Raw genomic sequence first — 18,622 nt, forward strand, 5'->3', positions numbered from 1 at the left:
TTAAAGGAGCAAATAGTGCAGAAGTGCATCTCATGTGTTTGTTGTTGTCGTCATCAGCGTCCTCATGTTTAGCCTGCTGCGGACATTTGCTGGAGGAGCCACAACAACTTGTCAACAGAAGAGTTTGTAGGTTTTATTAGATTATTTATATATAGTTTTATTGGTGAGAGTTTTATGGTTCGCTGTTGCCTTTTAGAGTAAGCCTGTGGCTTCACAAAGCTGTTTCAATCAGGAGTCTTATTCCCCTGTTAGGTTTCAGCAGTTTCACCTGCATTAGGCGTTGTACTGATTTGCTTTCTATTGTGCATCAGGCGGCTGAAGCCATTGGCTTGGGAGTACCGCCGCAGTTTGTGTTTAAGACAGTTTGTCTTCCTCACAGCTGACGGTATGGAGGTACATAAATACCCATCGCCAGTATGTACGGAAGACTAGGCTGAGTTAGCTAGGTTTAACAGGCAGATTAGTGGGGATGTTACTCCTGTTAATTGTGTGTGTCCAAGGTTTATTGAAAGGAACGTCATTAATTTGATGTGTTGGAATGAAGCTCTGTGGCATAGGTGCAGTTCAGCGTTTGGATTTTGTAATGTTTGAGTTATGAGTTATGTGAGTTATGCAAACAACAAAGTTTTTTGCAGCTGTTCACCTAAAAATGCAGCCAAGGCGTTTTTAAAATAAACATTTCAAACTATTTACAGAACAATCAGCTGTTCGGCATCAAATCTGATGCCACACAAATTATTTGTGCCACTGCAAAAAATAATTTCTGTCCACTATGAGATAAAGGAGAACAACAGCCTGATACCTGCAGGCCTGACAACAGCAGATGTATCACTCCACATCAGCCACGCCGCTTTGCTAGCTAAAACACATAAGGACGCTGTCATAGCCTGTCAACCATGTTGATTAGCTGCGTATATACACGAATGTGAATCGCATCATTGGCTGGACTATGGGATAAGGTGGCATCATTCTAATCGCATACAGGAGCAGCCGGACACTTACTGACTATTAACTACTCGATTTAAATCAAGACGCAACCTCTCGCGCTCTCTCTCTCTCACTCACTCACTCACTCACTCACTCACACACACACACACACACACACACACACACACACACACACACACACACACACACACACTTTCTAACAGCCATCTTCAAGATAAAACAAATCAAGCTCCAATAACTAGTGAAAAATGTAAAAACTCTCCAAGACATCTGGATTAACGTTAAATCCTAATAACTGTGAACTCTTTGCCATAAATGATAAACTGTAAGATTCCTGTTAAATCAGAAATAAGATATTTGGAAATTCATCTCACAAAGGACCAAAAAGTAAATCGGTCGTTGAACGTGGAGAAGAAACTAATAGAATTCAAGACCAAACTGAACTCTGGGCTTTTGTCACGGTTCTGGGTCATTTTGACCCAGCATTTTCAGTTCTTATATTACTTTGTATTATGGTTTGTATCCCGATGATTTTGTTTATTGGTATTCTATGTTTCTGTTATTCTTAGTGAGGGATTAGTTCTTAGGTTGTCTCGTGTTTAGTATAGGTTCAGTGTCAAGTCTGCGTCTGTTTCTTGTTTCCTGTTTTATTGTGAAGGGTTGTCTCATGTCAGTGGCTGTATCCCAATTCAGGGTCTGCAGCCTTAAAGTACGCATTTCAAGGCCGATTACGTCACAGCGGCGCGCCGAAGGCTGTCCCAATTCAAAGGCTGCTCCAAATGCGGCCGTGAAATGCGTCCTTCATTTCCCTGAATTTTAAGGCTGTGGCAGTGTAGACTTCGTGGCCCAACATATCCCAGAATGCATAGCGCGGCAGTGGGTGTGGATAATTTAGCCGAAAAATGGCATTAAAACGGATCTCCAATGTGCACTGGACGACAGGAGGGGGAAATCCTTGTGAAAGTGGCCAAAAGACACGAAAAAGGTTACGGCAAAAACAACTAATCATCCGTGTGGATACTAACTCACTCGCCTGGCTAGTGCGCTGCAGAGAGGACGTGAGTAACATCAGTTCTTTTAAGTGAAGGATGTTTTTGAAAATACTGAGAAAATGTCAGGAGGCGTTGGACAAATGGACATTTTTGATAATGGCAAAGAGGATTGAACAACATATGTGGTGAGAGATGAACAATATTGTCTGGCTAACAAAATAGAGGATGAGAGGAAAGTTGCTGTGTTCCTGGGGCCCGTTCTTCGTACGTCGCTTACTACATCCAAGATCAAATCATCGCGCTAACCGTGAGCTCGCTAATCCGGTTCCCCGAACACACCTGCTGTTGACGATTACTACAGCTGGATGAAGTAATGCGCGATCACTGGGTGCCGTAAAAGGGGCTACGCATCGATAGCAGAAACAGTGATCGGCAAGCCTCTGATTGGTCGGCGAAAATGTCGAAGGAGCGCGCACAGTACTTCACCGCAGCGGAGCAAGAACTCCTGATTGAGGGATTTCAGGAGTACCAGAGTGAAATTAAAACGCAAGGTAACAGTGCGAAGGCTGCAAAAGCAAGGAGAGAGGGCTGGCAGAAAGTTGCTGACAAATTAAACGCGTAAGTAATGCAACATATTACATGGCACCATACCATATCATATTTTATCATATCAAATCATACCACATGATATCCTCTTACACATTAGAGCCACAACCGGACCCACCAGAACATGGGAACAAGTAAGAGTGAAATACAAGAACATACTACAGAATGGTAATATCCAACACTCATATTGCTGTCAGTCACTTGAAAAGACACCCCTGAAACAATCCCTGTGTTTGTGTATAACAGCAACCAAGAAAAGGGCAGAGCAACAAAAGACAGGTGGTGGTCCTGCACCCCCTCGTCACACCCCAGCAGAGGAGCTGGCCCTAAGGTTGAATGCCACCAGACCCATTGTTGAGGGCATCCCTGGGGGCAGCTCTTCCGGAGACCAGAAGCCGGGGTGCAGTAGCAGCAGCACCTACATAACTGGTGAATGGGCTCATGATTCCATGTGCACAATGTCAAATATGTGGTTGTTGCCTAAATGAAAATGCTATTCGAACTGTGACATTCATTCATTGGCACTGTGGGTTTTCTCTGTGTGTAGTGTTACATGACACACCATCACTTTTACCTGTTCCCATGGAAGGGGTGACTGGAACATGCACAGTAAGTTGGGAGATATACATATATCTGTCCCCACCCAATTGTACAGACCTATAGGCTGTACCACACCCCTTAGTAACACCATTGTGTTACCATTGCACAGGACAGTGACGCAACCCTGTCAGATGGCTGTGGTGTGGCGGAAGACCCTGTGAGTACATGCATGAATTGGCCTGAAATACCATCTACTTGTGTACTGCCATGTGTGTCTGACTGCAGTATGATTTGCAGGCCAAGAGGCCGGCAGAGAGGCCTGCTGATGCAGAGGTGGGCAGTGTTGTGATCAATTATACTGCCTATATGACATGTATTCCCCGTTAAATGTTGTCACCACAATTGACACAGGGTGACATACGTCTGCTCTACAAGAGAAATCTCCAGCAAAAAATGGAGTATACTGAGCTGAAGAAACAAAAGCTCCTAGGTGAGATCGAACTACAAGCCCTAATGAGGCATAAACTACAATTGGAAATCGAGGTGCTTCAAAAGGAACTCCAGAGTAAGTAGGAATACATGTTCATACGGAGCACTATTGCTGACCCTGCGTGACGCAGTATACATGCTCTGTTTTCCCAGGCAACTGATGACTGGCCTGTGTGTGGTGGGACAGACAACGATGCTCAAATAAACGTCAATAGAAAATGTGTCATGTCATGTTTTTATTATGCGAAATTGTGTTGCACAATCCTGTCCCGTGCAGCTCTGCCACTAGGTTGGTCCAGGTGCACTGGCTGGAGGTCATCATCAGGCTGCACCTCCACCACGGGGGTCCTCTCTCTTCTGATGGTGGCAATGTTGTGCAGTACGGCACATGCAACAATAATGTCACATGCCCTGTCAGGTGCAACCCTCAGGCGTTTTAGACACTGGAATCGTTCCTTCAGTTGCCCAAAGGTCATTTCAATGCGTGCCCTTGTCCTGGCTAGGGCTGCATTGTAGCGGGTTTGTGGCCCAGGGTTGGGGTCAGGGAACGGTGTCATGAAGTACTGCCTGCATGCATAACCTCTATCTCCGAGGAGGATCCCATCGTAGGCCCCTGTGTAATGAAGAAATGCTGTTATGTTAGGCCCGACATGAGTATGTGGCATCAACATAAGCCTCTTTTACTTACCACGCTCAAATGATGTGCATAACCCTGACTCTCTGAAGATCCGTGAGTCATGCACTGATCCGGGCCATTTTGCTTCCACATTTGTGATATGGCACATCGAGTCACACACCATCTGTGGGATTCCATTATGTGTGACCACACTCCTCCCATCGTATATTGCCATCTGGAGTGTTAGTATTGCTCACCTGCACATTTATACTGTGGCCCCCCTTTCGGTTGACAAAGTCCCCTTCAGTGGGGCCTGGGGGGGCCTTGATCGCAATGTGTGTGCAGTCTATGGTGCCAATCACATTCGGGAAGCCTGCGGACGTTGGAGCTACAGTTACCGACATAGGTCATGATTGCATCACATTCACTATCCAATTTACTGTACCTGCAATGGCGAAAAAGCCCTGTTTGACGACCTGTGGTCTTAAGTGGCTTGGAAAAACCACAAACACACCCAGGAAATGCTTGAGTGCCAGGTACACTTTGCGAATGGCCCGGCAGACGGCACTTTTCCCAACGTTCTCTGCGTCTCCACAAGTGTACAGGAACGTGCCACTCGCAAAGTAGCGCAAGGCAATGCACACAGTTTGTGCAGTTGTTAATGCCCGACTACGGTGGGTGGTACTCTTAACATGGGGATCCAGCAAGTTGGTTAGGTAGATGATACCCTCACGGGAAAATCGGTATCTCTCTATGAGCACACTGTCGCGCTGTGCTAAAGGATCCTGTCTATCCCGCAATATACGTTGGATTCTGAACACTCTCCTTATCACTCTTGCACCTTCCGCAATGGGTGGCTCGCGTAGAAACGGACAGGACATGGCTGCGACAAACTTCCCACTTCCACCTTCGCTTTTATAGCCGTGGTCTGTCATCTTGATTACACGACGTAATTTGCTATTCCTCTACTGTGGAATGTGTGTTGCATCTGGCGTGATCACCTACATGCCATAGCGTGATTACTCGTACATTTCCCTTTTTTTAGGGACTGACCTGTATGTATCTGTGTGGAATCAATAAAAGGATCAAGTGCTGCATTATCTTTAGTTACATTGATGTTATTTATTTGTGGTGAAACGGTGGCGGAATGTCGCTGTTGCTTTCGTATGATGACGCGGACATACCTGCGTGGCCGCGATCTAATCCTGTTTACATAAAGTAAACCTGCTCCCGAGCAGGTTTACGCTTACGGCTCTGTTGCTATGACAGCAAGTCCCGGATGAGCTTCGGGGAACCGACTGATCCAGGATCACGCGAAATCGTCAACAATCTAATCCGGCTAACCTACTTAGCGAGGTACGAAGAACGGGCCCCTGAGTGTCATGGGAGGAAAAACATACAACTTGTTGCGCAGCATCAAACAAAAACTAAATGTGCAAAAGAGACCGAAAGCTGCATGAAGTAACTGAGAAAGACTCAAATGATTCTCAGGAGGATTTGGCATGCCTGGAGCTGTACACAATGCAAGAGAAAGACAATGATGCAATATGGCTCACACCAAAAATACAAGAGGTTGAGTTACAGATGGAACTGGACACTGGGTCTGCCCTCTCACTGATCTTATATGAAGATTACAGAGACAAATTCCCCAATCTGAAACTGAAACACACCTCGGTGAAACTGAAAACATACACAGGTGAAAGAATAACTCCTCTGGGAAAAGTGAAAGTGGAATATGAGAAAAAGAAACGCAACCTGGAACTTTATGTCAATGAGACTGGAACGAGGCCCGAGTGCACATTCTGTGGATGAAAGACTGAAACAGAAACTTAATAACCGTGCCCAGGTGATCAAAGATGGAATCAGCACCCTGAAAAATATTAAAGCACAGATCATACTGGAGGACAATGCAAAACCAAGATTTCACAAGGCACGTCCTGTACCTTATGCTTTATGCCCCAAAGTCGAAGCAGAGCTCCAGCGCTTGGAAGAGCAAGGAATACTCACCAAGGTGGAATGGTCAGATTGGGCTACACCAATAGTGTCAGTAAGCAAGAAAGCAAGTGACAGAGTGCAGATCTGTGGTGATTTTAAGGTTTCAGTGAACCCAGTTCTCCGCATAGATCAGTACCCACTTCCGCGGATAGAAGACATATTCACAGCAGTCGCAGGTGGCAAACACTTTTCAAAAACTGACCTTGCCCAGGCTTATCTCCAGTTGGAAGTAGAAGAGACATCCAGGAAATATGTGGTGATAAACACTCACAAAGGCCTATATCAGTACAACAGGCTGGTATTTGGTATCACCAGTGTCCCAGCAGTATGGCAACGTGCCATGGATCAGGTCCTACAAGGCATTCCAGGAACAGTGTTTTCTGGATGACATAATAGTCACTGGTGTTGATGAGGAGACTCATCTGGCTAACCTAACAGCAGTCCTGGCCAGGCTAGAAAAATATGGATTGAGAGCAAACAAAAACAAATGTGAGTTCTTCAAGGATGCCATTGAGTATTGTGGACACAAGATCGACAGACATGGGCTCCACAAAACCGAGGACAAAGTTGAAGCAGTCCTGAAGGCACCAGACACTAAAAATGTGAGTCAGCTACGTTCATTCTTGGGCTTAATTAATTATTACCACAAGTTTCTACCAAACCTTTCAACAGTCCTGCACCCACTGAACTCTCTGCTGCAACAAAATGTCGAATGGAAATGGACAAAAAACTATGAAGAGGCATTTAATTTAGTTAAGTTAAACAGCTCATTACATCAGAGGAGGTTCTGACACACTTTGACCCCAATCTACCACTTCGCCTCGCCTGTGATGCCTCACCATATGGCATTGGTGCCGTGCTATCTCACAAAATGCCTGATAGATCCGAACGACTACTTGCCTTTGCCTCAAGGTCCCTAAATGCAGCCGAGCGCAACTATACGCAGATAGACAGAGAAACACTCAGTCTAGTGTGGGGAGTGAAGAAGTTTAATCAGTATTTATATGGACGACACTTCACCCTGATCACAGACCACCGACCTCTGGTGTCCATCTTTAACCCTCAGAAAGGTATTCCAACCATGGCTTGCGTACGCTTGCTTGGGCTTTGTTCCTGGGTGCACACACCTACACCATTGAGTTCAAAGGGACAAAGCTACATGGAAATGCAGATGGACTTTCACGTCTTCCACACATGCAACCCACCGAAGAAATGACTGATCCAGCTACTGTGTTTCATGTTACACAAATGGAACCCCTACCTGTCACAAGTGCTCAGGTGAAAAGAGAAACGAGCCAAAACACAATCTTGTCAAATGATCTTACTGTGAATGGTTGGTCGTCCTGTAGTGACACTCAGTTCTCTGCGTACTCCACCCACAAAGACCAACTATCCGTTTGCCAAGGATGTGTCATGTGGGGAACTCGTGTCATCCTGCCACCCAAACTACGTACAAAGGTACTGGACTCACTGCACGATGGACATTTGGGTGTTAAGATGAAAGGTCTTGCTAGAAGCTATGTTTGGTGGCCAGGCACTGATTGTGAAATGGAGAATATGGCTAAATCCTGCATTGTTTGCCAGCAGACGCTACGCCAGCCTCAAACAGCACCTGTACACGCGTGGGAGTGGCCATCCGCTCCATGGCAACGCATTCATATAGACTATGCTGGCCCATTTATGGACTAAATGTTCCAGGTTGTGGTTGATGCCCACTCAAAGTGGCCAGAAATCTTCCCCGTAAAGCAAGCAACAGCTGCTAGCACGATCAATAGTCTTTGGTGACCGTTTGCACGCACAGGTCCGCCACAGCAGCTCGTAAGTGACAATGGTCATCAGTTTACTGGAGAGGAGTTCCAGTGTTTACTTGGGAGTAACGGCATACGACATATCACTTCAGCTCACCATCATCCTGCAACAAAGCTGAACCAGCCAGTCGCACAGAGGGGAAACCGCTACAACAGAAAATTGACAATTTTTTTACTGTCTTACCACTCATGCAACAACTGGACACACACCTGCAATGCTCTTCATGGGATGAGATCTGAGATCATGTCTAGATTTGCTGAAACCAGACATTCGCAAGGATGTCCAAGATAAACAGTCTTCCATGGTGGAAGCAACAAGAAACAAAACCAGGTTCTTCAATGTTGGACAAAGAGTTCTCGCCAGAGACTACAGAGACCCAAGTCAGAAATGGCATTCTGGCACGATTCGTTCACGGACCGGACCGCTGATATACACCATAAATGTTGGAGCCAACTTAGTCTGGCGTAGACATGTTGATCAGATTCTAGATGCAGAATGTCACGTGGTTCCAGAGCAACCTGAGAGGACACATCTACACCTCAAGATTCAGAAGAGTTTGCCCTCGCTTCACCACCTGAGGTTCAGGGTTTATGTGAAACCACCAATGTTCAAACACCTGAACTTTCCACACAGAGCACTATGGACTCTGACCAAACAGGCAGACGTTACCCTGAGAGAAATCGCAGAGCACCTCAGAGACTGAACTTATAGGTTTCCAGTTCATTTTGTAAGGAAAGCAGTTAAAATGTTTAAGAGGAAACAACCTACCTCTATGTTGTAAATCACTGAGTAGGTGTCATATTTCAGTTTAAGTACAATTATTGGGTTACGGCATTTACCTGAAAATATCTCGATTGTTTGATACTTAATGTGTTCATCAAAGCTGGATGGGAGGAACTGTGATGTATTTAGTAAAATCAGTTTATATTTTGTGGTAAAGTAGAGAACACCAAGTGTGGTGTATGTGTGCATTGATATGCCTGTGCCTTTCCACAACAAGGTTAATAAAGTAAGTTACTAACAACCAAAAATGTGTAGTTACTTTACCAGTTGAGTTATAAGAGAGAACATAACAAACTGGTTGAGATCCTGGATTAAAGAGGGAATGGGAAGGGAAGAGGAGTACAGAGGACTGATTGGTCGGTTCGTGAGGAGAATCACCTGAAACTGAATGTGGCCAAAACAAAGGTGCTGGTGGTGGACTAATTGTAATTTAAAATGTGAAAATTTTAGCTGTCCTCCATCATTCTCCCTGAGGAGTCGAGTTACGGTGACTTTGTATCTTCTACAAGAGACGCACAAGAGCAAGTTTAAAAAAAAAACTGTAGAGGAAAATATGGCAAAGTCCCAAGACTTACAAAAGGAAGCTTATGCTAGACGACTCCAGAAGTACAGAAACCTTGTGTACAGCGTTGGAGATGAAGTTCTTCTCTTGAACGTGAAACGTGGAAGGAAGGGAGGAAGACTTGATCCAGATTTTTCAGGACCCTACACCATTCAAGACATCGCTGGCAAATGTGTGAGATTAAAAAACACAGAAGGAGCAACTTTAAGAAATCACTACAGCATTGACCATATCAAGCCGTACAGAAGAAGCCACCATGTAAATATCAGTGACAATTAAAAATACCCAACTCGCAGTCAGACGGTGAACAGCAGCACAGACCTGAAGATGCCCCCCTGCCATCCTACTGCTAACCCTCAGTGCCAGCAAAGTCCAGAGGATTCATTATGCACCCAAAACGGCTGACACAAGGAGTTTAATTGTGTTCCAGGACCAGAAACGCGTGAACAAGAACTTCCCTCCCGGAAACAAAGCTTAGAAAATGAAGGTGACATAGTGAACAACTCTTTTTGACCCGTTGGTCATTTGTTGCCAGTTTGGCGTTGCAACTTAATTGACTGTTGCATGACTTTGTTTGCATTTTGCAGTCTTCAACTCATATTGGATGTAAAGAAACGTGCACTGAGCTTGTGGAAGTCTGGAAATGGATCTGCCTGTCAGTAATTTTCTCTTTTGCCCACCCGCTGTACCTTTCCTATTTCTCTGCGTGTAAATGCATGCCTATTGTATTGACTTTTTTCCTGTTGTGGCCCGTTGGCCTTTACCAAGCTTATCCACTACAAATCTCATGCATGCCTGAGCTAACTTATCATATTTTTCTTTTAGTAAAGAGGCTATGGCGTGCAAAGGATACTGGGCGCCTGGAGTCAGTTGTTGGAACATAAAAGTTATTTGATTCCTCTTTTCGAACACTGCAGGGGTCACGGTGGTTTCTGATGAGGTAAGAGAACTTATCATTATTGATTCTGATTTCGAGGTTCTGCTCCTTCTGAAGCATTTGCAGTGCAGAGACCATTAATAGTTTAAAATGTGCGGGTAGGTCGGGGGGTTTATATAGCAAAACTCTGATAAGGTTTCACCCATTCACTTCAACAGGAAAAAATGTTATCAACCACAACACAGATGTTGTGACATCTGTGACATCATAATACCCAGTTTCAGTATATGCAGAAAGAACCTTTATCAGCAATTCGATTCCTTTAGATGTTTTTGTGTACAGCACTCAAGCAGTTACTTCAAAAATTGTTGCTGTTGTTGTATAAACTCAGATTTTTCAAAACAGGTCATTGATGCATATCTGCACCGTGTTATTGAGAGACGAAAGGTAAGTAAGAAATGTCATTTACCTACTAATTTTAAAATTAAATTAAAAAAAACCTATTTACTGTTCTATAACATTTTTCTATACTTGTGCAGAATGCTGCACACCTGCTCTGTTCAGTAGTTGCAAGCTCGTTGTTTTCTGGGCAGTTCAGATGCCTCAACTGGTATGTTGAAAGCTCAGAAGTGGTCCAAACAGTTGACTCCTTTCTGTTGCTGAGGAAAGAGTTCGGTTCCTTTAAAGAAGACTATATTTGAAAACACCCTGAGACGCATGGTACCTAAGTAAATCCAAATTACTCTGCACTTCCAATCCCACAGATGAAGTTCCCAGTTGAAGACGTGGCTGTGCCCTGTGAACTTTGGTACACACTGGATTCTTGTGGTATGTGTTCATTTTGTTATTAATTTGCATAATTTGTTGTGAAGCAGTTTCTTGCACAAAGTGTTATTTTTAAATAAGTTTTCAGTGGCACAAACAATTGTAATTTTTAATTTAACTTTTTCTTTAGATTGTCAACATTTCTGCACAGAAAATACTGCTCATAGACCCCATGGGAATGAAGGTGTTTATGACAGGAAAATTCTGCGCAACTGGAGGTATGTATGATACTGAGGTGTTATTCTTAGATTAAAAAAAAAAAAATCTTGTTTCATTACAAACATTTTTGTTCAACTAGGAATTTTCTGAGGATGAGAGGGCATGAAGACACCATGGAGTGGCAGTTACAGACTATGCAACACAACAAGCGACAGGATTCCTGCAGTTGTGGAGTTTTACTGTTAAAGGTAACCCGTATTCAAATGATTCAGTTTCTTGTTAGCTAGAATTAAGACTTTAAGTGAATTTAAGTGAAGTGAAAGTTATTTCGGTCAACAACAACAAAGATGATCATTTTACATAGAAGTACTTAATCATACAGTAACTGAAAAAGGAATAGGCTGAAGCCTTGTGGCTTATAATTATCCTATCCTTTACCTAATTAAGACTTTACATTCTAATTATGATCAATCTCACAGTTTGCAGAACACTACCTTGATTTTGGAGAGGTCAGTGAGGTGTCAACCACTACAGAGCCAGTTGTGCTGGAGCGAATGCAGATAGCTTGCACCCTACTTGAAAATCGAGGTAAGTCCAGTAAAGTCCTTATCACGTTAGTGCGTACTTCCAATTTAAATAGTGCTTTTCAAACAGCACAGTACAAATAGTGCTCTTCAAACACTTTCAGATAAGACCCTTCTCAAAGTCTAATTTAGACTAATTTTCCAGGAAATATATTTGGAAAAAATGTATTATTATTTTTTAATTATTCAATAAATAATGTTTGATTAAAACCTAACTATGATTGTGTTTCAGGGAACGCTGAGGACTACTGCATTGTTTTCTCCATGTTAGATGCTAACGCTGACCGCAGCATGATTGAAATGGTAAAACAAAACAAAAGAAAAGAAACACATAAGTCTTAGTATCATTACTTGCCAATCATAATTAAAATGTTGAGTAATAGTATTCACCAAACAGAATATGAGCCATTTATTTTTCCTTTCCAGGTGCAGTGTGAATCTTGCCAAAGATGGGCACATTTTGAATGTGAAAAATATAAAGAGAGCAACCAAGAATATAAATGCCAAAAATGTAGCCAGAGTCAGACAGAGACTGTGCAGAGACTGTAGAAGGACAGAGCAGCAGCAGAGCAGTCCAGATACACTGATGATCCTCTGTCAGATCCAGAGGGACACACAGGGATGATGCTGGACTCTACATTGTGTCTGACAGTGGAGCTGTTCTCAGAGCAGTTCACTCTGCAGCACTGACAGTCATCTGCACTTCTTCTCATTCCTCTGTCAGTCACTGCTGGATGAAGCTCTCCTCTCCACCTCCCAGTAACATGGCCCAGTCAGAGCGTCTCTACACACAAGCTGCTGCTGCTTCAACCTCTCTGGATCATCAGGACACAGCTCCTCCTCTCTCAGCACACACACCGTCCTGTTTACCATCATCAGCTCCACCTGCAGAGAGAAGAAGGAAGAGCAGAGGAGATAAACGAGTGTTTCCAGAGACTCTTCATCAGCTGTCAGTCAGTGATGCAGCACATCCAGTATAAAGAGCAGCAGGGACTTCAGTGCTGGGACTGTACTAGGACTCATTGTTGCTTCACTTTTTCTAATCTTTGGATTTTTATTGAAGTTGATGAAAATGTTTTTCCCTCCTAGTTTGAGTTTGGACTTTCATTCATTAGAAGAACCTTGGTGTGTCCACTCTGAGCTCTGTAGGAACCCCAACAACAAGCCCAACAATCCAGATGGACGGTTCCAGCTGTTAACTGGAGGAATTCCATCCAAACATCTGCTCTCACTAAATTCTTCCTCACCTACAGACTGTGTTCTTCACTGCTTTAAACTTGGAAACGAATGCAGTCATTGGTCTGCGTGCTGCTTTGTTCAGAGAGCTGATTGGCTGTTGACAGTGTTTGATCAGAGCGTGTCAGCCGTTACTATGGTGACCATAAAGGTCAGAAACAGGAAGTGTTTGTGTCCAATCCTGAAGCCTGTCACCATTCTCCTCTCACAGCTTCACTGAGAAGCTGCAGCTTTACAGGAAACACTGGATCTTTGTTTCATACTGACTGTGTTTAGTACAATACTGCTGACAGCACCACCCACTCACTCCATCACTCTACTTACACCAGAGTCTTCAGTCTGTAGTCTGGACTCTGCTGAAGATCAGACAGCTGCTTCACATCTGGATCCTTCAGGTTGTTTCTCCACAGGTGCACAACTCTCAGATGGGAGGGGTTGGACTTCAGTGCTGCTGCCAGATAATCACAGCTGATCTCTGACAAACCACAGCTCTCCAATCTGTATAAAGAATGAAAGATGTAAGTTTATTAGACAAAGTGTGAGCTTGAAATCATTCAGTGTTTCATCATCTGTTCAGAGCTGAAGAAGGTTCAGAATGTAGAAGTTTAGAAAATGGAAACTCCAAACAGCTGACAGAGTTCATACGCCTTTGTCAGGGTCAAATTCAAGCAAGACCATGTGAAAATTAAAACACATCATCCTAGGTGAACTTAAACACCTTTGTTCCCCTTTTGTTAAGACATAGAAAAGTACACCACACAAAAATACTGCAAAAGGAAACGGTCGCCTTATATACATAGTGTATAAACTCAAAATGCACATTTCACTTCAAATTAAGATTAAGGCTTTGAACAGATCACATAGTTCAGTTCAACATATAAGACTTTAAGAATGCACAAGCATCTACTTAAAATCTATTTAATTTATCATCCATGATATTATTTTGTACAATTCCAATGTATTTTGTTCATCTCCCTTAAATAAACAGGCAGTCTTAAAGTATGAAATATTCATATACAAACACATATAAATGTGTGTACTGTCTCAGTGGCTGATAGTACCCCACAGGCCTCAGTGTGAGCTTGAAGACATTTATAATGTTTAAGTAGTTTAATGTGCAGGTGCTGACGATAAACACATTTTGAATGAAAGCCGGGGAACTTTGGTAGCACAGAAACAAGTGGCTATTCTTTGTGACTATATGGCTCACTCACAATACCATTATTTCACACAAAGGCACCAAATTAATACTCAAAAAAGCTGCAGCAATACACACAAATATAAACAGTACTTGGTGACAACTTTGCTTTTAGCCTTTAACCCTTCTTGACTACTTTTGATGTGGCCTCTATATTTTACCTTTAAAAACAGTTTATCTTGCCAATCTGTTATTTTCTCATTTTGACCAACTGTATCAGCACAATTTATCTAAATTCAGACAAAATTTAAAATACAAGTAGAAAGTGATATTTTGACTGTAAAAACCACACACATGTTTAACGAATCATCTTCATAACTTGAAATGCAAATAGAGATTGTACACTTTTAAAAATACACACACGTTTTGCAAACAACAAAGTTATATGGTACTATTTACCAAAAAATGCAGCCAAGGCTCAGACGTTTTTCATATAATCATTTCAAACTATTTACAGAACAATCAGGTGTCAAACAATAGTTTGTGTCACTCTAACACATATGAGAACAGCACAGGGATAAACCTGCAGGTCTGACAGCAGGTGTGTCACTCAGCGTTTACACTGCAATCTGCCTTTGTTGGCTTTAAGGCAGCAACTGTGACGATCACTAGTAGAACTGACACACAAAACAAAACAACAGCTACACACTAAATACACAAGACAACAAACTAACTTGAGACCAAACACGGTAAACGTCACAAATCTCTCACGTATCAAAACTCTCTCTCTCTTTCGCTCACTCGCTCTCTCTTGCCGGTCACTCCTAAAACTTCCCCCTTTTGCTAAACAACCAAATGTCATGTTTCCATATCATTTTTGATTGGTCGACATGGTACATTTTCCCACCTATAGGGCTTTGGAGCGTGATGTCACGGGAGATGGGCCATGCCCCCTTCCGCCATGACAGTAGGCCAGCCAAAGGATACCATTTCAGCTATGGATCGTACGTGTTGTGTTGTCGGTTGCAACGTTAGATCACACGATCGTGAAGGCAAGAAGCTGGATAACGGGCTCTCTTTTCATCGTTTTCCATCCTGGAGGCAACGTGAGGGATCCCATGTATCCGATATTACTAAACAAAGACGTCAGGCTTGGATTGCAGCGGTGAGACGAGCGGATATCGAGTTCTCTGCAATCCCCAGCTTTTTGTTGGTTTGCTCACGGCATTTTCTTTCCGGTGAGTTCTAAATTAATTCATATCACTCTTGAAAGGCTTTTAGTGTTATTTTCAATGTGCTGAGGTCATAGATAATGAGATAAAACATGCTAATGTGTGATGCTGCAGAACCACATCATGTCGACTGAGTAGCTTATGATTTGGCATTATTGCAGGCAAACCAGCATATGAAATGGATGTAACAAATCCAGACTGGGCACCAACACTGCACATGGGGCATGACGACATACCTGTATCAGACTCGGACCGGCACTCAAGGCGTACGCAACGGAAGCGAAAAAGAGCACCCATCGGAGGTAAACAACCCCCCCCCCCCTCTAAAAACATACTAAATTGCTATCACTGTACACTAATCCGCACATAACTTCCAGATGAATCACACACCTGTCATTGGAATATTGGTGTACATTTACCTTATGTCTAATTTTATCTTACAGGCTTTCGTTATGCAGCTGCAGAGTCTGAAGGTGTGCCCCGTGCAGAAGTGATTGATGAAGATCTGACAGAAGACCAACAGCAAAATCACAATGTCATGGAGGCAGTGGACAGCAGTTGTGTTGGACAAGTGGAGGTTGAGGTAGCAGCTGCAAATGTGGATATACTGAAGAAATGTAAACCTTTTAAAATGATGACAGATTACAAACTCTCAGCTGTGTCTGTAATCAAACCTCTGTAACTTTGCTTCACTTCAGCAGCATCAGCTCATGTTCACATGTTGATTCATGGTTTGCTTCAGTTTTTGATGGACTGCAGAATATTTTGAAGGTTATCTGCTATAAAAAGCCAGAACAGGAAAATCTGCTTCATGTGTTTCTGTTTGATCCTCAGTGACTTTGACACAAAGGCCTCTGCTGTGATGATCACACCTCTGATCAAGTCTCACAGTGTCAGCTTTGTTTTTATACATATGGATATGTGCTGATAAATGATCAGAGTTATAATATTTCCCACTGTCTGCTGTGTGCCGTGACCTTTGACCTGCTAAAGACAGTCAGCTGTGGATTATTCATTGTTGTGTCTGATACTTAGAACTGTGAGGAAGAACACTACACAGTTAATCAGGGTCCCCTCTCTCTGAATCAGGGAAGGTGGGCAGGCCGCGTGTGGGCCGCAGGCCATACGTTGAGTCTCACTGTTTGAAATGTGAACATTGTTCTGCTGCAGTCAATGGACTAAACCAGAGAAGAAGAAAACAGACTTTACCATGAAGATCCTCAGTGTGGATCAGTATAATATCAGCCTGATGTCTGCAGTTTAGTGTCAGCACAACTTTCACATCATATTCATCTCAGCACAACTAAAACATGCTGACTGACCTCAGAGTTTCAAGTCCACATCCTGGACTCTCCAGGAAACCACACAGATGCTTCACTCCTGAATCCTGCAGCTTGTCGTTGTATCTCAGGTCCAGCTGTCTCAGATGGGAGGGGTTGGACTTCAGTGCTGCTGCCAGATAATCACAGCTGATCTCTGACAAACCACAGTCCCAAAATCTGTATAAAGAATGAAAGATGTAAGTTTATTAGACAAAGTGTGAGCTTGAAATCATTCAGTGTTTCATCATCTGTTCAGAGCTGAAGAAGGTTCAGAATGTAGAAGTTTAGAAAATGGAAACTCCAAACAGCTGAATCCAACAGGAAGCAGCTTCAAACAAACACAACAAGAGAAAAAACTCTGAATGTTTCACATTAAAGTCGTACATTTATCATAAAAACAGGACAAAGACTTGAAAAAGTCGTGTTTTTCCTTCCAGGAACCACAAGGCTTCACTTTTAAAGGTGAAGTGTGAAAGAAATGGACATATTTGAAGTCCAACACCTTTTTCCAGTCACATTATTAAAGCAGACAAACTACAAGCTCATTTTCATTCCAACAAGTCATCTTCTGACCTGGACTAACAACACTGGTCTCTATGTGCAGCTGGCTGTGAGACCAGTGCTCAGGGAGCGTCTACAAAGTGCAACACTGAAAGAACATCACACACTAGCTTTGTCCCAAAACGTCGGCTGCATCCTTCGGAGGACCCGGTATTCGCGGTCTACGTGGGCCGGGTCCTTCAAAGACCGAAAAGGCTGGAAGTGCGAGGCTGTGAAATGGGACGGTCTAGCCTTCAGATTTGCGTCACCGCTGTCTCGGTGGAGTTTAATAAACTCGGCCGTCTGCTCCTTGCTATCTAAAATATAACAGGACACTGGCGTAAATTCTCGACCGTCTCACACTTCTGTTTAATCAGTTTCCTGTTTAACGTTTATTCAGCTGTGTGAAAATCCCGGAGGAACTTTGATCTCAGCCAAACCGATTTACTCCGGAACAAATAAAACACAGAAAAAAGGCAAACAATTACATTTTTAAGTTATCCGAGTGACTTATATATCATGTTTAACCTGAGTAGCGAAAGAGCGGGGTCTGAAAACGATGAAGCCGGGCGTCCGCTGCTCTCGCCGGCTGGAGTGACCATTGAACCCCCCGGCTTGCTAGCGAGCGGGTGGGTAACAGACGTCTCCGAAAACGTCGGCACACTTTTGCAAATATGTGATGTCTTGATAAACCGAGCAGATATTTGAAGTTTACACAGCTACTTTCTCGCCTGAAAATATGTTAAAAGTTTATTTTGTGACCCAGAAAGATTAATAAGAGTAATTTGAAAACTTAGTAGCTGCCGCCATTGTTGGCAGCTGAAATTTGGCTGGGCCGCGCTATGAATTCTGGGATATGGTGGGCCACGAAGGACACACCCGACGAATCCTTCAAATTCGGGGAAATGAAGGACGCATTTGTCGGGCACATTTGAAGGAGTCGACAAATACGGACAGCCTTCATCGCCTGGCTGTGACGTAATCGGCCTTCAAATGCAGCCTCTGGAGGATGCAGCCGACGTTTTGGGACACAGCTACTAATTTGCTTCCATCATCCAACCTGAAGAGGAAACAGAGACGCCTCCCCTTCAAAGTAAAAGCTGCTCCTTTTGGACACAGTATCAGAGAAAGTCTACAGTATAACATAGAAAAGACAGAACAAAGTTTTGGTTGTTGTTAAATTGTGCAGAAATGAAACTACACTAAGCTCAATTATGTGACTGACATTTCATCCCATGTCAGTTTGGCCTCATCCTGGGCCGGATTATCCAGCACACACTCTGACCACAGGCCCAGGGGCCACGCACAGCTTGGCTCCATCCAAGAGACAGGAAACAAACCAACACAATAATAAAAGCACCATGTGATC

General features: G+C 43.3%; 2 protein-coding genes and 1 long non-coding RNA gene across 4 annotated transcripts in view; 1 reads left to right on the forward strand and 2 right to left on the reverse strand.

Annotated features, from left to right (window-relative positions):
* LOC145425249 (TELO2-interacting protein 1 homolog) overlaps positions 1-18,622 on the reverse strand; it is a 276,230-nt gene that overhangs the window by 77,280 nt on the left and 180,328 nt on the right. The window lies entirely within an intron of this gene.
* On the forward strand, positions 2,225-3,736 carry LOC145426177 (uncharacterized). The gene is made up of 8 exons (XM_080299710.1): positions 2,225-2,558; positions 2,647-2,714; positions 2,793-2,975; positions 3,094-3,155; positions 3,256-3,303; positions 3,384-3,419; positions 3,498-3,576; positions 3,729-3,736. Exons 1-8 carry the CDS (start codon positions 2,398-2,400, stop codon positions 3,734-3,736), a joined length of 645 nt encoding a protein of 214 aa, XP_080155836.1. The 5' UTR covers positions 2,225-2,397.
* On the reverse strand, positions 12,171-17,408 carry LOC145425300 (uncharacterized). The gene is made up of 2 exons (XR_013905963.1): positions 13,346-17,408; positions 12,171-12,670 (listed from the first exon to the last, which is right to left on the reverse strand). It is a non-coding gene; the product is annotated as an uncharacterized LOC145425300 (long non-coding RNA).

This window comes from Astatotilapia calliptera, chromosome 3 (genome assembly GCF_964374335.1).
Source record: "Astatotilapia calliptera chromosome 3, fAstCal68.1, whole genome shotgun sequence".
NCBI lineage: Eukaryota > Metazoa > Chordata > Actinopteri > Cichliformes > Cichlidae > Astatotilapia > Astatotilapia calliptera.